Source organism: Physeter macrocephalus, chromosome 18, assembly GCF_002837175.3.
Source record: "Physeter macrocephalus isolate SW-GA chromosome 18, ASM283717v5, whole genome shotgun sequence".
NCBI classification, from domain to species: domain Eukaryota; kingdom Metazoa; phylum Chordata; class Mammalia; order Artiodactyla; family Physeteridae; genus Physeter; species Physeter macrocephalus.
Genome location: NC_041231.1, coordinates 42515621 through 42538390, shown reverse-complemented (window position 1 = coordinate 42538390; position 22770 = coordinate 42515621). Strand labels below are relative to the sequence as shown.

The 22770-nt window shown below is 43.2% G+C and overlaps 1 protein-coding gene across 3 annotated transcripts in view; it reads left to right on the top strand.

The window, feature by feature from the left end:
- The window catches only part of RBM6 (RNA binding motif protein 6), a 109138-nt gene extending 90874 nt beyond the window's left edge, over positions 1 to 18264 (top strand). For 2 of the 3 annotated variants that reach the window (XM_055080128.1, XM_007113955.3), the window contains 14 exons: positions 1718 to 1778; positions 3942 to 4214; positions 4724 to 4884; positions 5945 to 6042; positions 6723 to 6765; positions 6906 to 6987; positions 7232 to 7317; positions 7852 to 7998; positions 9977 to 10072; positions 11214 to 11474; positions 13277 to 13351; positions 14046 to 14143; positions 17151 to 17280; positions 18034 to 18262. In XM_055080128.1, the coding sequence (XP_054936103.1) occupies positions 1718 to 1778; positions 3942 to 4214; positions 4724 to 4884; positions 5945 to 6042; positions 6723 to 6765; positions 6906 to 6987; positions 7232 to 7317; positions 7852 to 7998; positions 9977 to 10072; positions 11214 to 11474; positions 13277 to 13351; positions 14046 to 14143; positions 17151 to 17280; positions 18034 to 18159 (1737 nt within the window). In that variant the 3' untranslated portion in view covers positions 18160 to 18262. Of the gene's footprint in view, positions 1 to 1717; positions 1779 to 3941; positions 4215 to 4723; positions 4885 to 5944; positions 6043 to 6722; positions 6766 to 6905; positions 6988 to 7231; positions 7318 to 7851; positions 7999 to 9976; positions 10073 to 11213; positions 11475 to 13276; positions 13352 to 14045; positions 14144 to 17150; positions 17281 to 18033 lie in introns of all 3 variants that reach the window. The other variant, XM_024123776.3, reaches the window with a different exon arrangement.
- The last annotated feature ends 4506 nt before the right edge of the window (positions 18265 to 22770 follow it).

The following is a 22770-nucleotide window of genomic DNA, read 5'->3' as shown; positions in this document are numbered from 1 at the left end:
GTTGTGGCCTCTCCCGTTGCGGAGCACAGGCTCCGGATGCGCAGGCTCAGCGGCCATGGCTCACGGGCCCAGCCGCTCCGCGGCACGTGGGATCCTCCCAGACCGGGGCGCGAACCCGGTTCCCCTGCATCGGCAGGCGGACGCGCAACCACTGCGCCACCAGGGAAGCCCCTCTCATGTACTTTAAATGGTCTCTAGATTACTTATAGTAGATAATGCAATGTAAATGCTATGTAAATAGCTGCCGGCATGTAGCAAATTCAAGTTTTGTTTTTTGGAATTTTCTGGAATTTTTTTTCCCCAAATATATTTGATCTGTAGTTGGTTAATCTGCAGATGTGGAACCTGTGGATATGGAGGGCCAACTGTAATAACAAATAGCCCCCAAATCCTAGTGACTTACATTGACAAACATATTCTTCACTCACATTACATGTCCAGGGCCTGTGGGCAGTTGCTACAGTTCAGCTTCATGGCCGCTCAGTCTGGCACCCAGGGGGAAGGAGTTAGTCCCACATCGGAACTCCTGGCCAAGGGAAAGAACAGGACGCTCATCTACACAAGTATTGGCTCCTAAAGCTTCTGCCAGACCTGTGTAGATCAGATGTTCACTCATGCTCCATTGACCAAAGCAAGACATGTGGCAAGGCTGACAATGAAGTCACTCACCCTACAGGGAGGCACCACAGTCACTTGACAATGGGCAGGGCTGTGTGTATGATCTGCTTACAGAGAAGGGAACAATAAAGTAATTGACTTTAATCACCTTGCTCAAGTGACTTAACCTCTCCAGGCCTCAGTTTCATTATCTACAAATTGGGGAGATAATAGTTGTCTGGATCAGTAAGTGACCACATGTAAAGTAAAGTAAGCCCAGTACATGCTGTGTGCTGTTTAATCATTAGCTGCTGCTGCTTTTATTATTATTCTCTCCTCCTCCATTTGGTATTCTTTTACTCAACCTACAAGGCCCTCCTCATATAGAATCCTTTTCATGGTTCCTGCTCTTTTGGTTTCTTACCAGTCAGCTCTGCCCTTCTAACACTCTGAGCTCAGTGGCAAAAGTTCAGGTTTGGGGCTGTGTTTGGGGTTGGGCAATGATAGACTTGCCTTTTTGTTCATAGGTTCAGATAAGAAGAACTTCATTCACAATGCAAAGTGTCTCTTCCCTTGTTCTAGGGTAGTGAATGTAACTTTTCCTTTTAACATCCTCAGAATAGCTGCCAGAGACACTACTTATGGATCTTCCTCCTCCTTCCATGCCCTTTTTAAAATCAGTGTTTGAGAAAGGAATTGATCACTGGATTCTTCTCAGTTCCAGCCAAGCCTGAATAGGGTTGTCATAACCAGTTCAGGATCAAATTTTGGATGCAGACTGAGTGGTAACAGCTTTAGGGCAGTATATCCTATAAACCACTTAATAGTCCAGTTTTCTTAGTCAAGTTTACTTCCTGTAGAAATCCTTGTCCAGAGCAAAAGCATTTGGGGCTGCTCCAAGGTCCATATACCCTGTTAGAGGCAGCTCTCAAACAGCAGCTCATCAGAGTCTGTGTCAGCTCTGATGAGTGGAAGACATCAGACTGATTAGGTTTTAAGGTGATCTGGGATATGGCTTATTTCTTTCATTTTTTGGCAGTTGTTGATGTGTTGGCTATAAGTAAGATTAAAAAAAAAATTTTTTTTTGGTCAATTTGAATTCTTTTCCTTTCCCTTGTAGTGTAAGGCCAGCACTGGTGGACACCGATCTTCATGTTCATTCTGCAAGTGCCCAAGGGAAGGTGAGTGGTGGTAGAGATGGAGGTGGTAGTTTTTATTTTGTGCACTGAGCAAAACAGATTTCATGCTTTCCTTGGCTTCAAAGAGTGATCATCCCTAAATACAAGATGATCTGTAAAGCTCTTAAAAGTGCAACGTGAGGGCTTCCCTGGTGGCACAGTGGTTGAGAGTCCGCCTGCCGATGCAGGGGACGCAGGTTCGTGCCCCGGTTCGGGAAGATCCCACATGCTGCAGAGCAGCTAGGCCCGTGAGCCATGGCCGCTGAGCCTGCGCGTCCGGAGCCTGTGCTCCGCAACGGGAGGGGCCACAACAGTAACAGTGAGAGGCCAGTGTAACGCAAAAAAAAAAAAAAAAAAAAAGAAAGTGCAATGTGATAGCTAACTTCGTGTGACCTGTTAGTAAATAGTTTTGGATCTCAGAGTTCTGCCAGGGGAATGAGATGGGTTATGGGCTCCTTACCCATAACCCAGCTGACCAGAGGTCAGTAGTATTGTTACTCAGAATACATTTAAGGATATTAGATTGAGAAAGAGTCTACATGGCATTAGTCCATGTGGACACCCCACCCACCCTACCCCAGCTTCTTTGAAGTTATTGGGAATAATTTGCTATTGTTATTATTTTCTCATTTATGTTCTAAACATTTGAGGATCTTCAACACAAAAACATTTGTTAAATAACAGTAAAAATATAAACAAGAGACAATAATCAGGATTGAGGGTATGTGTTATTTTTATAGAGTAATAAACCTAACAGCTTCTCAGTAACTTGGTTTTAAAGTTAATTTCTCCTGAGAACCTGTAGGTAAACAACCTTGAAGAGTCTGTCAAAGGCATCCGTAACAATAGTCCTATAACAATGACTGTATGTGCCTCTTTCTGATATTATCCTGTAAGGAAAGCTAGTGCATGACCATAAAATACAGTTCAGTGCTGGGATCCTGTTAGTCTTCTGAAAGATCTGTTTGTTCCAAGGTTAGAACTTAGCATGCTTACAAAGAATTCCTTAGCTGGGCTTTTGGCCTATAGTGGAGATTCTACTCTCTAGTGAGGGCTGTGAAGCAGGTATTCTGAAAATCTTTGGGGAAGGCTCTGCATGCTCTAGAGACCAAACCAACATGTGGGAAGGTGAGTAAATAACTTCCCCGTGGACAGGTTGGAGATTTTTAGCTTGTTTTATTACTTCAATTAGGCAAAATTGTGCTTTTTCCCTCAAGAAAGACTTCTTTCTCAGTCTACTCTAACGAATGAACAGATGGTTTATAAAAACCCTAGAGCACCATACCACTAAGATGGCTGAAACAACTTTCACATGGAAACACACATAGCAAGTATCCATTGGTCACCTGTCACTGCTGTTAAGTAATCTCTACACTGCTCCCATAGAATGTCTCTTTGAGCCTCATGACTTCCTCTAAGAATGAATTAATTGCAGAAATACCTCCAATTAACTGGACAAATTATCCTGCTTTAGAAAGAGATTTGAAATGAATCATTTATATTTTGAAGGACATTTGCCCATTGTAATTATTTGCATATAAATGAGCTGTGTGCAGGTAGGTCTCTTAGCTTCGCCGGAGAATAGGGTGTCTGGTCTTACAGAATTTGAGCAGCTATCTTAGTACCGTAACACTGGAAGAAGCAAGGCCCCTAGCCATACACGTTTGAGATAAGTGTTTGTAGCAAACTTCTAACAAGGGCCATATCTTTGGTAATTTTGTCCCCAGATCTGTTCTATCATTGGTTATAATAGTAAAGTTCATTCAGGGTCTCATGAAAGATTTAAATGTTGGGGAAGTGATAGAAAACTCGTAAGATTAAATTTTTTAAATACTGGGTAGTTTCTTCTGTTAACTATTTTATATGCTGTCTTATTAGCCATGCTTAAAGTCTGTCAGAGGACTTTTTTGTAGGTATTTCTTTGACTTTTAAAACTATTCCAGGGAATTCCCTGGCGGTCCAGTGGTTAGGACTTGGTGCTTTCACTGCTGTGGCACGGGTTCAGTCCCTTGTTGAGGAACTAAGATCTCGTATGCCACGTGGTGCAGCCAAACAAAACAAAATAAAAGCATTCCAGTATGAGTATTTGGTGGCAGGTAAGGAGGAATCACAGTGTTTGGGGGGATAAAACCTGTTGGAGATTCTCTTTCTGTTCTGTTCCTCTAGTGACAGAGGCCAAGCAAGAATTAATAACCTACCCTCAGCCTCAGAAAACATCCATACCAGCACCGTCAGAAAAACAACCCAGCCAACCAAGGTCAGCTGATAAGGAATCTGAACCCAAGAAGCGGGAAGAAGGACAAGAACCACGCTTGGGACATCAAAAGAGAGAAGCAGAAAGGTATCTCCCTCCTTCACGGAGGGAAGGGCTCACCTTCCGAAGAGACCGAGAGAAGGAGCCATGGTCTGGGGAGACACGCCAGGATGGGGAAAGCAAAAGTAAGTGGTTTGTTGGGGCATGTACCAGACCGTGACCACCGTGGTTGGAACATAGATTGCTTGTGTTGTGGCTCTGGACCAGCAGCTTCCTACACCCTAGTAAAACTGCTTGGCCTGATTGAAGAGGCTCTTGCCTTTTGCACGCCTCACTGAAGTAATCTATATCCTCCAAATAGCAAGTTGCTATTCAGATGCAGCAAAGCATAACTTTAGATTTCTAAGTATTGGTGAAGAAAAATATGAAGTATTTGACTAGCATTTTGTTATAGAACCAGCCTTGGTAGAGCAGGGTAACATCTGCAGTCATCTGCAGTAAAAAAAAAAAAAAAAAAAATATATATATATATATATATATACACACACACACACACACACACACACACACACACACACACATTCAGACACACACAAACACACACACACACACATTCAGGCTCTGAGGACTTCAAAAATGTAAACCTTTCTCTCTCTTTCCTTTCTCCTCTCCCATTTGTGCTTGGTTTGTTCAGCAATAATGCTAAAACGCATCTATCGTTCCACTCCACCTGAGGTGATAGTGGAAGTGCTGGAGCCCTACGTCCGCCTTACTACTGCTAACGTCCGTATCATCAAGAACAGAACAGGCCCCATGGGCCACACCTATGGCTTTATTGACCTTGACTCCCATGCGGTGAGTCGTAGTTATCCGTCATCACCACCCCCACCCCCTGGATCCCTCACCTCCTACCACCTCAGAACAGCCTAGGGATGGCTGGCTATAGAAACCTCCAGAAGGTTTGAAGGACTTTAATCTTGGAATTCTCGTTTGCTACTTGGTACCATAACCCCTCTTATTCTTTTTTTCTTGGGGTTCATTCAGGTGAAATGACTGCCCTTGAAAGTTGGAACTCTGAGTGGTTTTCCAGATCCACAAGATTTTTGTCTTGTGGCATTTACAGTTTCCAGTTAAAATAAAGTGACAGCTTAGTCACTTGTGGAAAATCTGAGGACTAAACCTTTTCAAGATTTTAGTGAATTTTCTGATTTCTTAAAATCATTTTGCCTGGCCACAGACAGTTTTATGTTTGATGGAAACAGAGCATTTCCTCTTTTTCCTCAAAGTGTTGCTTTAATAGATTTCTTGTGGCTTGAATTTTTAGCTGTGGGGCCCTTTTCTATGGAAGTAATGTGAGGATAGCAATGAAAATCATTGATATTTCTTAGATTTCATGCTTAGAAATCACAAGAGACTTTGTAAACTGAATCTGATGCAGTGACAGTTGCAGACTAAAAGAAGAGGATTTGAATTTCTGAAATTTATACCAAGAACTGATGTCTACTCTGACCATTATTCTGATCAACCCTTCATTAAGAGTTGCCTGGGGCTTCCCTGGTGGCGCAGTGGTTGAGAATCCGCCTGCCCATGCAGGGGACACGGGTTCGTGCCCTGGTCTGGGAAGATCCCACGTGCTGCGGAGTGGCTGGGCCCGTGAGCCATGGCCGCTGAGCCTGCGCATCCGGAGCCTGTGCTCCGCAACTGGAGGGGCCACGACAGTGAGGGGCCCGCGTACCGCAAAAAAAAAAAAAAAAAAAAGAGTTGCCTGTTTTTGCCAGTGTGCTTTTAGTATTACAGTTATGACCAGAACATGTTTAGAAATTTTTCTTTTGAGAAGGAAAATCCATGTTCAGTTTTCTTTCAAGGGACATGTCCTTTTCTCTCTTTGGGTTCAAATGAGTCTTTGGTTCCCCAGGAAGCTCTTCGCGTAGTGAAGATCTTGCAGAACCTTGATCCACCATTTAGCATTGATGGGAAGATGGTAGCTGTAAACCTGGCCACTGGAAAACGAAGGTAAAGCAGAGGGGTGCTACCCCCACTCAGGTTTTTGGGAGGAAACTCTTATTCCTGGCTGGAGAGACAGATAGTAAAACGTGGTGCTTTCCCAGTATGAGTTGCTTCAGGTACGTGTGTATGTTTTCTTTTTCTGAAGCTTGCCTTGTTCTGACTCTAGGTTTTTGTTTTTCCCTTTAAATAGCAGTACTAGGTACTTCTGTTTTTTCCCTCTTGATTCTCTGGTATCTTTGGGTCCCAGGTGATGGTACAGTTTTGGATGTGCAGGAAAAAAATCGCAATGTATCCTTGCCTCTTGGAATCCTAAGAAAATGCTGTCTTGACTTTGTTCATACCCCCATAGTGCTGGGAAATCTTATTCTTCTTTACTCCTTCATTCATCTTGACCCAGGAGTGGTAACTGGGAAATGGCTGCATCAAAGAGGCAGGCTTACAGGGATGGGGCAGATCTTGCTCTGGCACCCTCAACTCAGTTGCTGTTTTGCTTCAGCCGATAGCTTTGTAGGAGTCCCACTGCCCCTCCTCTCGGGAGTCTCTGCATCACCAGACTTGCTTACTCTCTGGGTTGTTCCTTTCTATTCAAAAGGGGGAAAAGAGTTTCTCAGCAAATCTGTAGGGTTGGGCACTCCTCAAGTGGCTTTTGGTAGCAGGCTCAAGACATGTTGTATTGTTTGTTGCAGAAATGATTCTGGGGACCATTCTGACCACATGCACTACTATCAGGTAGGCTTCAGCAGTTGGGGGGTGCTCTATTAAAATCCTCAAGTGACTGAAAGAGTGATTTTAAATTTTCTCTAGTGGGTGATTGTTAAGGTAAATGGCTATCAGAAGTTCCATAATTTTAACTTGTCTTTCTGTGATAGGGTAAAAAATATTTCCGAGATAGGCGGGGAGGTGGCAGAAATTCAGACTGGTCTTCAGATACAAATCGACAAGGACAACAGTGTGAGTGACCTTTGTCTTATTTCTATTATTCTTTTTGGCTTGACTACTCATTAATTGAAATCTTTATGGTCACAAAGTTGGCAAGAGATGCAGTTGACTAGAGGTTCTGACTCAGAGAGCACCATCTACAGGTTCTGTACCGTTTTGGGTTGGCCAGCCTCGTTCTTAGATTGTTCTTGATGAGTCCCCAGCAAGGGCTTCATTGGACAGGGACTAACACTGGCTCTGGTTTTATTCCCTCTAGCTTCATCTGACTGCTACATATATGATTCTGCTACTGGCTACTATTATGACCCCTTGGCAGGAACTTATTATGACCCCAATACCCAGGTGAGTTTTTGGCTTTGTTATTTTGTCAATGCTTCTTTTGAGAAAAGTACCTGTGATTTGTTACTTTGAAGGTTTTATTCCCTGTATTCTCTGGTTGCTCATTACATGAAAAGTGTAAAAGTTTAAATCTATATAAGCTGAATATTTCTCCATTCAAGGCAGCTGCTCTACTGTTGTACTATGTGTACCTCATGTCTACTTCTTGTTTTAAAAAGTCCAGGTTTTATATTGAGTTATATTTATTTAGGTAGATTTTAAAGATGATAATCTTCATGTTAACTGTTGCACATATAGAAAATCAATGCCTTGTGGCATTACAGGAAAGAACAGTGCTGTTCTTGGAAAAATGGACAGTGAGTGGTCTGGCTACGTCCTGGCCCCTGGAGTGGAGTTTTCGATTGTGTGATATGGTCTCTTCTTAGGCTTGAGGGAGAGAGCTGTTCTTTCCCTCAGAAGGGAACTGTGCTCCTTAGATCTGGAATTACTGGGAAAGTGAAATGTCTGTAGACTTAACTGCTTCCAACTGTATTGCAGCAAGAAGTCTATGTGCCCCAGGACCCTGGGTCACCTGAGGAAGAAGACATCAAGGAAAAGAAACCCACCAGTCAAGGAAAGTCAGGCAGCAGGAAGGAAACGTCTAAAAGAGATAGCAAGGAGAAAAAAGACCGAGGAGTGACAAGGGTAAGAGGACTTGTGAATCTGCTCCCTTTTCACCACATAATTACAGATTAAAAGAAAAGAGTCATAGACAGACAAGGTCTGGGTTTGAGGTGTAGTTACTAAAAAAGCAGGCAGTCCACTAGCCTCTTACAGCCTGTGGTCACTCTCTTTTCTAAATACAGAAACTGTGGATGGTGGAACAAAGTGGCTCAGCTCAAACCCCAATACCTCAGCTCCACACAGTTTCACTTTCTTACATCCCTTTTCAGTGCTTGACTCCATATACACATTTCTATAGGTGTAATTGTAGCAGGGGCTACCATTTTCTATTCTTTATTCACTTTATATTTGATCATAAGTATTTTTTCATGTTTATATAATACTGTTTATTACTTCCATGTCTGTATGGTAAAAATTCATAGTAAAACTGTGACCTTGTTTTCTTCATCATTCCTACATTGTGTCTCCTCTTTCTAATCTTATTCTGTTATAATATACAGCATTTAGCATTTTATTTTTTTGTTTTTTAAATTACTTCCTTAGGATAAATTTTCAAGAACAAAGATGATGAACATTTTTACATTTCCTGACATAAAATCAAATTATTTTCCAAAGAATTATATTGATTCACCCTGACACCAGTTATACATTAATGCAAATGGATGAATTGGCCTGTGGCTTAATTCATAAATTGTCTTTTTTTCCACTCCCTTCTAATACTACTAGTGTTTATGCAGATACATATATAGAGAGAAAGAATCTGTCTGAGAACTTTTTTTTCTTCTAATTTTATTGAGATATAATTAACATACAGCACTGTATAAGGTATACAGCATAATGATTTGACTTATATACATGATGAAATGATTACCACAGTAAGTTTAGTGAACATCCATTGTCTCATAAAGAAACAAAAGGAAAAAAATTTATTTTTCCTTGTGATGAGAACTCTTCAGATTTATCCTCTTAACAGCTTTCATATATAACATACAGCACTGTTCATTATATTAATCATGTTGTACACTATATCTCTAGTATTTATGTATCTTGTAATTGGAAGTTCTTACCTTTTGACCACCTTCATCCAATTTCCCCACCCCTACTCCCACCCTGCCTCTGGTAACCACAAATCTGATCTCTTTTTCTTTGAGTTTGTTTGTTTGGGTGTTTTGTTTTTTTCTTTTGTTTCCCTACAACACTATGTTAGTTTTGGTGCACAACATAGTGATTCAAAATTTCTGTACATTACACGATGATCACCACTGAAAACTTAGACTTTAAAGTTATACTGGCTTAATATGTGGGGGGTTTTTTTGTTTTCTTTATAAATTTATTTATTTTCGTCTGTGTTGGGTCTTCATTGCTGCGTGCGGGCTTTCTCTAGTTGCGGCGAGCGGGGGCTACTCTTCGTTGCAGTGCGCGGGCTTCTCATTGCGGTGGCTTCTCTTGTTGTGGAGCACGGGCACACAGGCTTCAGTAGTTGCGGCACGTGGGCTCAGTAGTTGTGGCTCATGGGCTCTAGAGCACGGGCTCAGTAGTTATGGCACGTGGGCTTAGTTGCTCTGCAGCATGTGTGATCTTCCCGGACCAGGGATCAAACCCATGTCCCCTGCATTGGCAGGCGGATTCTCAACCACTGCGCCACCAGGGAAGCCCCTGGCTTAATACTTGGATTCTGCTTTTGCCACTTATTCTTTCTAACCATATTCTCAGTCATTTGGAAAATGAGCATATTACTGCCTATTTAGAAGGATTATAGTAAAGGCTGAAGGAGATAATGTATATAAATGCATCATCTGGTGCCTGACATATAGTAATCACTCAATATATACTAAATGTGATCTTTTTAAAGTTTTTTTTTTTTAATTTTGGAATCATAGTAACATTACAGATATTTCACAAATTGAGAGCTTTGGAAAATCAGACTCATTTCAACAGGGTTAACTCTAAACCCAGCTTTTGTAAGTATCATATAAAAATTGTCTGGGATTTTGATCAGTTTCAGGAAAATGCCAGTGAGGGGACAGCTCCCCCAGAAGATGTCTTTAAGAAGCCTCTGCCTCCCACTGTGAAGAAGGAAGAGAGTCCTCCACCAGTAAGGCTAAGCTGATGCACTGGGCTAGGGCTGGGGCTGGTTCCGAATGGGAAAGGAAGTTCACAGGTTGATGCCTCACTTTGGTGTTGGTCCTTTAGCTCTCTGTGTCTCACAGACAAGGACTCTTTCTTGAGTATAACCATGAGGTAAATTTTCCTGTCTGCTAATAGGGGTATTGATGGAGAATCAGAGGCAGTTATCTGTCCTCTTTCCTCTGCCTTGTGACATTCCCATCAGACTGGCCCTTTTTAAGTTAGAATCTCGGTCTTGTTAATTCTTCTCTTCTAAATGACCAAGGAAACCCATTTTCCTGGCCCCGATGTTTCCTACCTTTTAGTGCTGCAAGAGAATCTCTTAGATGTCGAGTGCATGCATGGTCATTTTTATAGTTTGCCTGCCAGAGTGAACAATGCTAACATTGGTACCCATTTTTTAGATGGCTTTAAGTGATAGTGTCAATCTAATCACAAGTTATTTCGATTAAGTATAAATATATAACAATAGAGACCCTCTGTTTGTTTTTATTTTGGTTGATCATATGCCAGTGATCATGCATCATTATTTAACATTTCCTGTAAGCTACTGATAAATACTTTTTGCCTGCTCTACATTATTCAGTTCACTATAACATCTATCCTAACCATGCATTTGTCTTTACCTTACTCAGGAACTGGATCTGTCTACCTGGGTGTTTATCCTTCAGTTGCTTTTAGTCCATCTCCTAAATCTCTTTTGCTCTAGGAGTTACTGTAGCCTTGATGAAAGTTATCTTTCCTTTTTTCCATGGGTTACAGGGAGTTGGAGGTGGTTGCTATCTCTGCCTCTTCAAAAGTAACTTGTAACTTTTAAACTCTCCCTGTGGTCTCTGTCAGCTTCCCTTTCTCTTCCTTCTCATCACTGTTCTGTTGCTAGAGTCACTTCTAAGGGAAACTTTCTGGCTTATCTCAGTGGACAAGGAGAAAAGTCAAGCTCAAGCCATGTTGCTTCCTTCTGGGAAATGAGCAACATGGTCAGTGGGCCTATTTTGAAGCCAGTTCATTTTTCACAACTAAAAGAAATGAGATGCCCGTATCAGAATATCCAGAAAACAGGCCCCAAATATAGGTTGAGTTTGCGTTAATCCCTGGCCTTCTCCTACCAGCCTAAAGTGGTAAACCCTCTGATCGGCCTCCTGGGTGAATATGGAGGAGACAGTGACTATGAGGAGGAAGAGGAGGAGGAGCAGACCCCTCCTCCACAGCCCCGCACAGCACAGCCCCAGCAGCGGGAGGAGCTGACCAAGAAGGAGAATGAAGAAGACAAACTCACTGACTGGAATAAACTGGCTTGTCTGCTCTGCAGAAGGCAGTTTCCCAATAAAGAAGTTCTGAGCAAACACCAGCAGCTTTCAGACCTGCACAAGGTATTAGGGGAAGGGCCCTGACCTTTCGAACTTTTGACTGTTTATCACTGTTGAGCATTACAGTGACTAAAGAAGCTTATGCTGTCCTCCTCAGCCTGTATCTTCCCCAACTCCTCTAATTAAATCAGTTTAATTCAAAAATGAGTTGCTGGGACTTCCCTGTGGTCCAGTGGTTAAGACTTTGCCTTCCACTGCAGCGGCCGCAGGTTCAGTCCCTGGTTGGGCAACTAAGATCCCACATGCCATAAAGCGCGGCCAAAAAAAAAAAAGACAAAAATGAGTTGTTCCTCCTTTTGTTCATGAGTTGCTCTGCATTAAGACGGTGCCCACCTTCAAAAAACTTCAGGGTGTAGACCCAAGGCAAGCATCATGGCTGTGGCTGGGGCACCAAACATGGAAGCTGCGCTGAAGACAGGAGGAGAAGGGGTCGTGGAAAAGGAAACTCACCTGCTGGGTTTCTCATCTTAGCTCTACCATTAACCTAACAGTTGGACTTCAGATAAGGCCCTTTTCTTCTTTGATACTTGGTGGCTTCACCTGGTTCCATCTAGCTCTGACAGTGTGCGGTTTTCCCCAAGGGTGAGTCACATTCTGCCATCTCTTCATGTAGTGAGTTATTGCTATAAGCCATGGCACAACAACTATTCTTGGGGTGTTAAACTGACATACATGGGTCCTCCCTTGCAGTCTTCTCATTCATATGTACTGGCCAAGGAGCCAAATTCTGGACAAGTAAAGCCCCTAGATGGACTCGTGTTCTCAGTATAAAGTAATTTCTTTCACACTCCTTTTCTAGCAGATGTTGCTAGAGCACGTGAGGGGATTAGATTTAGACTTTCTCTCAATATAAAACCCAAAGTCTTATGTAGCTAAAAGCTGAGAGGCTCTGCTTTGACGATAGGCACACCTCTTCTTCCAGCTGCCTCTGTTGAGGCTCTGCGAAGTTTCTAGGATTCTGAGAGGCTCCTTCTGACAATCCCTGCAACAGACTACCTCCCAGGTTCCTTTGACCTTCTGGAATTCTGAGTCATCAGACAAAACATTTAAAATTCAGCTCTTTTATGAAAGTGCTAGTAAATTGCCAAAGAGATTAAAAAGTTGTTGTCAGGAAAGAGGAGCCAGAGGTCTGATGAATCCACAAACTGAACTAGCCCTGGGACAGTGAAACGTGGACTATAGCACTTTTCCTTTCCTTGCAGTAATCCAATGCAAAGAATCCCCTCTCTGTACAAGAGCTGCTCTGGACACCTTAAGTTTCTTATATATGCCGGAGGAAGCCACGCTTCAGGAGTGTAGGACCCTCAAGGAGTACAGGACTCTCAGAGCAATCTGTTCTTTTGTGACCTTGGAGTTCCTTTTCCTGTTTCTCTGTGGGCTTGAATAGTGCCCACAGAGAATAGTGTCTGAGGATGGCAGGTGGTAGTGGTGGTAGGCAGAGCATGTGGGCATTTGGTTTTTTTCACTGGTGTAGTCAGATTCCCCTCTCCCATTTTTACCTTAGGTAAAGAGATATAAACCAGATTTGTGTCTTCTACACTTTGGAGAGAAGTAGGATAAAATTCTGTCTTGTGCCACAACATGTAACTAATCTATGTGACAAGCCAGTGTTAGAACCTGGGTTCCCATTGGTGAGGCTAACGCAAGACCAGTTAGGGATTGTTGCTTGCGTGGTGCAGTGATCACTTGGTAGAGTTGGTCAGTGAAAGGAGCTACAGTCCTAGAGCAGCTATCAGGAAAGGCCTAGAGCATTTCTAGGATCACTTTTTTTAGACCTACACTCATAGAACTCCCTCTCTTCTCAGCAAAACCTGGAAATCCATCGGAAGATAAAACAGTCTGAGCAGGAGCTAGCCTATCTGGAGAGGAGAGAACGGGAGGTAAGATTTGGTGACTTGTTACTCCCTTGACCCCAACTCTTTTTGCTTTCTGGTGTAGCATTTGTAGGCTGTGCTGAAGATAAAGAACGAAGAAGCCCCAAAAGATGGTGTGTACATTTCTCAAAACTCATCAAACTACATTAAAGTGGGTGCCTTTTATAGTTTATAAATTATACCTTAATAAAGTTGTTTTTTTTTAAAGGTGGTGTTAGGGTCTCTGGGTAGGTGAAATAACATTCCTCTTTCCTGCCCAGCTTTTAAAATCAATGAAGGAGTGTTAGATAGGGCTGCTGAAATAGCATCTTTTACTGTTAAAGGCCAAGTTGGAGGAAGTAGCTTAGTGTGAGAGCCAAATGGACTTGCTATCTAGACCAGTTAGGCAGACTCACTTACCCAGCTACAGGCTTCACCAGCCCATGACAGGTCTTATGTGACGGTTAAGAATCCACCTGTGGAGGCGTATTGGAGAGCACCTCCTCCTCAGAAGAGGAAAAGATAGCCTCTTCTTCCCAAATTTACCAGTTAGAGAAGCCACTACTTTCTCAAGAAGAATGTTTAAAGGAATGAGAGATTCCAGGAGTTACCAATTGAATCCCTTCACATTAGAAGAAATATTGGGAATAAAGTGAAGCTTTTGCACTCTCCCACCCGCCTCAGATGGGAGTCTCAGATCTGTTCTTCTGCTTACCAACAGGGAAGGTTTAAAGAAAGAGGAAATGATCGCAGGGAAAAGCTCCAATCTTTTGATTCTCCAGAAAGGAAACGAATTAAATACTCCAGGGAAACTGACAGGTAAGCTAGAAACTCTTCACTCAGCCTAGGTCTCAAGCCTAATGATGAAACCATCACTTTCTCCAACATGCTGCCTTTTTCTCTCTCGGGGAGTGAGGTTATCGGGAGCAGGTTCTGTCTGAACTCTTGAGCATGAAGTTCACCCCAGCCTTTTTACCACCTGTCTTAACACAGGGAATATGTATGTTTGCATGTAAGAATCACTGGCTGCTTAGCTGCTCAAAACCAGGGCTGGAGTGGCTATAGTTGGGAACCCTTTCTCTCCTCATCAGTAATGCTGTACCTCTGTATTAGCCTGATAAGAATGTCACACTCTTGGACTTTTTTCTTTAGGGAACCTCCATTCTCACACATTAGGTGCTGAATAAGTGGTTGGTTGGCTGCTGATAGAGATATATGATCTCTAGCTTCCTGTGCTTGTTTCTGGTCAGAGAGCTCCCAAGTCGTGAGTCCAGAGTTATACAGAATTTGCTGATAGCCCACTGTGTACAGATACTGCACCAAGGGCAAGGAATATTCATGTGGACAAGACACGTATTATCCTTGACTGTCTGAACAGAGAATAGGAAGGCTTAGGTGATACTTTGTCTTATAGGGCAGACACAGAAATCCGGTGGAGAAGGGGAGGGCATTTCAATTGGAGGGAACTGCATGCTTCATGGATGAAAGAGAGAGAGGTCATGATGCATTTGAGAAGTTGTAAGTAGCCTGATGGGCTGAACACTGAAGATAAGTGGTTGAGTGACAAGGAGATTAGGCTGGCTCAACAGACACAGTCCAGTTCGTGAAGCTCATGCTCCTTGAATACCTTGCTAAGACTTTGTCTTAGGGCAGTGGGAGGTTATGAAATGATTTTAAGCACAGGGTATTGATCTAGTGAAACTTGAACAAGTCTCTACATTGGTAAGCAAAAGAACTAGTAGCCAGGGTAGAGTATGCCTGTGGGGAAAGGGGAGATGACTGATGGAGAAAGGCCCCTAAGAAGTCTAGATAGGGTCTGGGGCTCTGGCATTCCAACTTACTTGTTCATAGCCCTCAATAAGAGTTTATTTTGAATCATGGCCCAGAATATGTGTATGTGTGTAAATAACTGAAAAAGAAATCTTCATGAAAAATACTTCCTTACTGTGCAATAAACACTGATATTTTTGTATCTTTTTTTGTTGTTGTTGTTGTTGTTGTGGTATGCGGGCCTCTCACTGTTGTGGTCTCTCCCGTTGTGGAGCACAGGCTCCGGACGCACAGGCTCAGTGTCCGTGGCTCACGGGCCCAGCCGCTCCGCGGCATGTAGGATCTTCCCGGACCGGGGCACGAACCCGTGTCCCCTGCATCGGCAGGCGGATTCTCAACCACTGCGCCACCAGGGAAGCCCTGATATTTTTATTTTAGTCTATTCTATTCGCATTTGTAAGAAGTGCTAAGTTGGGACCATTTAATCAATGTAGCATCCCATTGGGGTCATTCTCTGCAATTTGAAATACACTGAACGATGACAAAACTGAAGGAGTCAGCCAGGAGGAGGAAGAGCACCTTAGCCCTGAGTCAGTTGGGTGTAGCTGGGTGTAGAAAGAGATGCCTCTCTAGTCTCAGCACCCATCAAACCACATTCTACTGGCTCTCCTCCTCCTTTTTTTTTTTTTTTGGCATACGCGGCCCTCTCACTGTTGTGGCCTCTCCCGTTGCGGAGCACAGGCTCCGGACACGCAGGCTCAGCGGCCATGGCTCATGGGCCCAGCCGCTCCGCGGCATGTGGGATCCTCACGGACTGGGGCACAAACCTGTGTCCCCTGCATCGGCAGGCGGACTCTCAACCACTGCGCCACCAGGGAAGCCCCTGGCTCTCCTCCTTCTAAGTCTTCTCTCCTTCTCCTCTTCCTTTTCTGGGTAATTCCAGATATTCTCCAGGACTCTGCCCTCAGTTTTTCTTTATTCTTCCTCCTCCGTCCTCTTGACTTGGACTGCCTACGGTACCCAAGGCTTTAGCCACCACTCACAGGCTAACAAGTGCTATGGCTCCATCTCAAGTCATTTCTGTTTTCTGAGCTCAAAATCATTATTTCTGTTTACCTTCTGGGCATATCCTCTTGGCCACTTCTCAGCCTCCTCACACTAAACAATTAATATTATATTCCACATTATTCTCTAGTCCAGTCCTACTAAACCTGCTGTATTCCTATTTCAGAGTAGTAACATCGTCACATCATGGTCTACCTGGTCTGTCCCAATCTTCCTCCTTTATCCTCTGTATCGTTAGTGGCCACATCCATAATTAAGCCTTGCCCCAATTCCTAGCTCACCTCCAAACTGGACTGCTTACTCTCCATCTTTGCTCTTCAGTCTTTCTACCCTACCACCAAAATGACCTTTATAAACAGAAATCTCCTAAAACTAACCTTTTTGTGAACATATACCTTGCCTAAAGGGAGGCCTGGGGTTCTAGAGATTCTTTGCCTGAAATATGAAGTACAGAGTCATGATTTAGCATGATGTTCAAGGCTTTTCACAGTCTGGCTCAAGCAGCCTTTTGTCAATTCCTGCCACTCTTCTGGACAAATTGTATTCTTTCACTTCTCCTTGCTTGTGACCTCCTTTCCTCCCATGCTTTTTCTAGCTCACAAGCTCCTCATTTATTAAGACCCAGTTCAGGTATACCCCCCTGTTAGAATTCCTCATTTTTGGTGGTGCCCCTTCAGGTTTGTGTTCCCGGTTTGTATTTCCATAGTGGGTATATACTGTTGCTACATCCATGGCTGAGCTCTTCAATGTGCTGTAAGCATCTGTTGACATATTATCCTTCTCACATCCTTCCCCATGAACAGGGTCAGGTCTTGGTCATCTCTGTATCCCCAGGACAAAGCCGGTTTCATAGATAGCAGGCACTCAAAGATACTGTTTAATATTCTTAAGAGGAGGCAAATCTGAATCAAGAGGACAGAGGTTTTTATTGGGCTCACAAGCATGTCACTTTGAAAGTGCTGGTGTCTAAGTATGTATGCTTCTTTTGCAGTGATCGTAAGCCTGTTGGTAAAGAAGGCATCGACAATAGCAGCAAAGGAGGCTGTGTCCAACAGGCCACTGGCTGGAGGAAGGGGGCAGGCCTCGGATATGGCCATCCTGGATTGGCTTCAGCAGAGGAGGTGAAATGTTTCCATCTTGTTAGGGGTGGCATGAACCTGGCATATACTTAGTTTCCTCTCATTCTGTGGCCCAGAGCTATGTCCTTGCCTATTAGCTGGGCTTTCACCACTGCTGGCAAAGAATGTGAGAGCTGAGAAGCCTGTCAGTCTTGATACTGGATTGTAGCTAGGCATGCTAGGCTCTTTGCTGTTTGATTGGCGATGGGAAGGGGAGAGAGAATTTGGAATGGGACTGATTTCACTCAACACAGAGTAAGACATGGGGCAGTGTGGGAATCAGGCAGTTTGAGATTGAAGAATCATTTGGTGAAAAGAACCAGGGAACCAGCAATAAAAGGTACAAAGGCATCTCAGAGAGGAATGTCATTAGAGGTCTTTGATGGCTAAAATTTGAGGAGCATGAAGTTAGTCCTGGGTCCCATGAAGGGCCTCACCCCTCATGTTTAAGGAAAAGAAGAGAAGATAGAAAAGGTGATAAGAGAGAACCCTCTCCATTTTGTGTTGTCTTAGTCCCTGTCTGAAAATGCCACATATAGGAGATTGGCTTCTCACATTTCTGGCGTTGAATCCTGTATCCTGAAATCATGGCATCGCCACCCTCCTTATTCATCTTGAGTGTTTATTAATTAAGCATTCTTTAAAAATTCTCCTATATCCTGCTCCTTACTAGTCCAGAAATGCTTATAGTGAAAGACCAGCCCTGAGGCTAATTAATTCATAGAGCCCACTTCATTGTTTGTCTGTGTTTTACAGACTGAAAGCCGGATGAGGGGTCCCAATGTGGGAGCTCCAGGAAGAACCAGCAAGAGACAGTCCAATGAGACTTACCGAGATGCTGTGAGAAGAGTCATGTTTGCTCGGTATAAAGAACTCGATTAAAGAGTGGAGACAAGTCCCACAGGACACAGCCTCCTTCTTGTTTTGTTTGTCCGTCTCTCCTTTTGTTTTGTTACTGTTCTTGCTGCTAGAACTTTTTTAAATAAACTTTTTTTCAATGTGACTTCTTTTGGTGGTTAAATTTTTCTCCCATGGGTGGGGGGGGTGGGGCTAATGGTAGGAGGAAGAGAGTCCCTTGGTGTGGGTCCATTTGAGGTGACGCTGAAATGGCAACAAGGGTTGTAGTGAGCCCTGGAACAGTGCCTGCTATCAGTGTGAGTGGACTGGTTGCATTGACCGTTGAACTCTGGCTTGTATGAATACTGTCCGATTTTTTAAAATTATTTTCTTAATCTAATTAGTGAAAATAGCATCACACATTATTGTAACTGCTAAGGCTGAACATATTTCCATTTGTTGGTTTACTAGTCATTAGACCTTCAGAAGTCCTCTTCTGACTTTGTTGGGGGACGGGGGGAGGCAGCCTGGATTGGCAGCTCTTGTGCCAGCTCTTTTTCTGAGTGTCTGCTGGGTGTTCACTGCTTCACACATTGTGGTCACCACAGCAAGTTGGCATAATAAGAATTACCACTTCTCTCCAGCCACTGCCCCAGCTTTTCCTTTCCTCCATGGCTAGAACTCTCCAAAGAGATGTCTGCCCTCTTTCAAATCTTTATTGCCCACCATATCACTCATACCATTTCACAGAATTTGCTTCAAAAGTGAGTTTTTTGTGTGTTTTTAATTCTTTTTAGTTAAAAGGACTACTATATCCTATGCACCTATTAAAACTTTAAAAAATAATTTCTCAAGGGAATATATGGTACTAAGAATTGCACTTTTCAGGTATCTCAGGGGAAGAATGTTTCTTAGAACTGCATGTTTCGAAGAACATCTTGATTGTATAAGGTAGGGGTTTGTAAACTTTTCTGTAAAAAGCCAGAGAGTCAATATTTTAGACTTCATATTATAGGTCATATGATCTCTGTTGCAACTACTCAGCTCTTTTGTAGTAAGAACCACAGGCAATACGCAAACAAGTGATTTTGGCTGTGGTCCAATAAAACTTTATTTACCAAAACAGGTCACGGGCCAGAATTGGCCCAGGGGTTGTGGTTTTTCCCAACCCTTGGTCTAATGACATAGTCTGGATGCATAAGGCAGGACCAAGGAGGGTTTTGTAAAAATTGAGTGGGGGTATTGGCATTTTGGAGAGGATGAGCAGTGAGGGGTGGGAGAGGTAAGGAGAGGTGGGAGTATACCAAGGAGAAAACATTTCTAGCAACCGGAATGGTAAATGTGAATTTAAATTGTTTGCCATGCTGTGTCCAAATATAATCCCTTTCTCTTAATCTTTAATATTATCTTTTTACCCCTCCAAAAAAGGAAAACAAACAGGAGTACATTGGCTTAGGGATCAAAAGCCCCTAGTTCTGGGCCTTGCTACCACTAGTACAGCATTTTAGAAGGTGGGCTATTTGGATCTTTCAGCCCCAGACAGATGTACTCCAAGAGCCCTTCTGGTCTAACTGATGGTCTGCAGGTGCATCTATGGTGTGTCCAATTACTCTCTGTCTGACCTTCACTGAATAGGTCAAAACATTTTTTGGAAGTTTCCAAGTTTGTCCTGAACTGGTCAGACTAGGTTTTCCTCCTAACTTTGTGTCACCCTGTTTGGCCTAACCAGAGCTGTGAAACACATCCAATGCTTCAGTATTGAAGATCCTGTAGAGGCTACTTGGTTGACCCAGGTTATTGGCTGCCCAGCAGTAGCATCATCAAGTTATTAAGTGGTCATTGAATGTTTTGAAAGCCTACTTTACTTGTCACTGGGGCTTATAGCAAGATCAGTGTGGGTCTCTGTGACCATGGGACTCAGTCCTCTGGGGAAGATGGACGTTGCACAATTTCTGATGTGATGAGAGATGCAAGGGAGAAGTATAGCAAGCTACTGGGATGGTATGACATGGACTTAATCCTCATTTGGTGGCAGCAGCACCTTCTCTGATGTGTTTAAACTCAGACCTCCGGACTAGTTTAGGCCACTGCCTAGTTTTGTTTTGGTTTGTCTTCTGGTTTTATTTTGCCACTTTAGTGGAGATTTTATGGTTGGAAATAAGGTCTAAAGTATTTCATACATTTTTAAAGCAGTACTTTGGGTATTGTATGAAACTCGGAATGGGTGTGAAAAGTGTGTCACCCTAAGATGTCCCTAGGAGGTTCCCTGAGGCCTCTGATCAGAATGCCAGCTACATAAGGGCAGAGATCTTGGGTAATTTTCTTCACTGCTATATCCCTAGGGCCTGGCCCAGGGCCTAACACAGTTGGTACCCAATAAATGAATGAATAATGCTGAACTCATAGGTCTATGGTAAATATTTGTTGAATTAAATTTTGATTGCATATCTCTCTCAGTTTAAGCCCATCTCTGACAAAATAAATTATTTTGGTTTCTTGGTATAGGCAAGAGTTCTCACGTTAAGTCTTTTTTTTTTTTTTTTCCCCCACATGAGCCTTTTTACTAATTCTAAAGCAGTAGTTCCCAGCCTGGGACCAAAACATGTGAACTAGTTCTTTTTCTTTTGTCAAGTGGTGAGAAATTAAGAAAAAGAAAAAGACCTAAGATCGTTTCATTAAGAGAACTTTTTTTTTTCCATCAAAAAAGTAGTAAAGGGCTTCCCTGGTGGGAAGAGAACTTTTTTTTTTTCCATCAAAAAAGTAGTAAAGGGCTTCCCTGGTGGCACAGTGGTTGAGAGTCCGCCTGCCGATGTAGGGGACACAGGTTCGTGCCCCGGTCCGGGAAGATCCCACATGCCACGGAGCGGCTAGGCCCGTGAGCCATGGCCGCTGATCCTGCACGTCCGGAGCCTGTGCTCCACAACGGGAGAGGCCACAACAGTGAGAGGCCCACGTACCGCAAAAAAAAAAAAAAAAAGTAAAGGCAAACTTAAAGGACTGTCTTCTATATTGAACATCTGTGGCTTTCTTTAAAACAAAAAACCAACTCATTCTGTTGTCTTTGTTTTCCTTAATTAGCCAGGAACTTGTTAAACTTTTCCAGACTCACATCAGCTGCCAGACAGGCCTTTGGGGGCACAGCTCTGGAACTCAACAGGGCAGTGTCCACAAAGGTCAGCTACCAGAGAATTTTGAGGATGGCATTTCGCTCTGGTGGAATGCATCTTTTTTTCTAGACACCTCCTTCAAGTATTTAAGAATGATTTTGTACTATTTATGAACAGCTATATAGCTTTTATGGCTGGTGACAAGCCCAGCCCAGCAGGCACCTCAGGGATGCTCAGAAGTGCTTGTTTAACTGCTTTGGAAATGAGCAGACTTCTCGTGACCATTAAGTCTAGCAAGTTCTGGGTTCTCGGCATCTGCATTATCCATTGCAGAGTTTGCAATGACCCATCTATATTTAAGTTTTAAATATCATTAAACTAATATTGGAGTTCTGAGGGTCACATACATTTACTTTATTCTGATGATAAAAGTTTTACATATATATATGTATGTATATATATACACTCCCCCATAAGTTGGATATTATATACAGATACATACATGTGAAAATGTAGAAAAATATGTGTGTGTAGGTAGTCTATGGTCTGAATGCTTGTCTTCTCCCCCAACCACCACCAACACCTAAACCCCGAAGGTGATGGTATTAGTAGGTGAAGCCTTTGCGAAGTGATTAGGTCATGATGACAGAGCTGTCATAACTGCGATTAGTGTTCTTATAAAAGAGATCCCACAGAACTCCCTAGACCCTTTCACCATGTGAATATACAACAAGAAGTTTGCAGCCCGGAAGAGGGCTCTCACCCAACCATGCTGGCACCTTGATCTTGGACTTCGCAGCCTCCGGAACTGTAAGAAAAAATTTTCTGTTGTTTACAAGCTACCCAGTCTGTGGTTTTTGGTTTTTTTTTTGCGGTACGCGGGCCTCTCACTGTTGTGGCCTCTCCCATTGCGGAGCACAAGCTCCGGACGCGCAGGCTCAGAGGCTATGGCTCACGGGCCTAGCCACTCCGCGGCATATGGGGTCTTCCCGGACCGGGGCACGAACCCGTGTCCCCTGCATCGGCAGGCGGACTCTCAACTACTGCGCCACCAGGGAAGCCCCAGTCTGTGGTATTTGGTTATAGCAGCCCGAACAGACATAGGTAGGTAGGTAGATAGATAAGATAGGAAGATAGAAATAGAGATGAGGAGAGGAGAGAGAGAAACAAAAGTTACCCATTATTCTAAAATCCAGAGATTCCTACCTTTCCATCTATTGTCATGTTTTTAATTATCCAAAGAGTTTCCAGTGTTAGTCACTTAATGCCCTCGACGTAGAAGGATAAGCCATAGTTAGAACATGTTTAAAGATGCTTTTCCAAGGAAAAGATTTTCCAGTGTATCTGAAGCTTCTGGCTTGAAATCTCTTTGACGTCCTTCTACTTATTCTTTTTTTCTTCCTTTATTTTTATTTTATTTTATTAATTTATTTTTTGGCTGCCGTTGGGTCTTAGTTTCGGCACGTGGGATCTTTCATTGCGGCGCGTGGGTTTTCTCTCTCTAGTTCTGGCGTGCGGGCTCCAGGGCACGTGGGCTCTATAGTTTGCG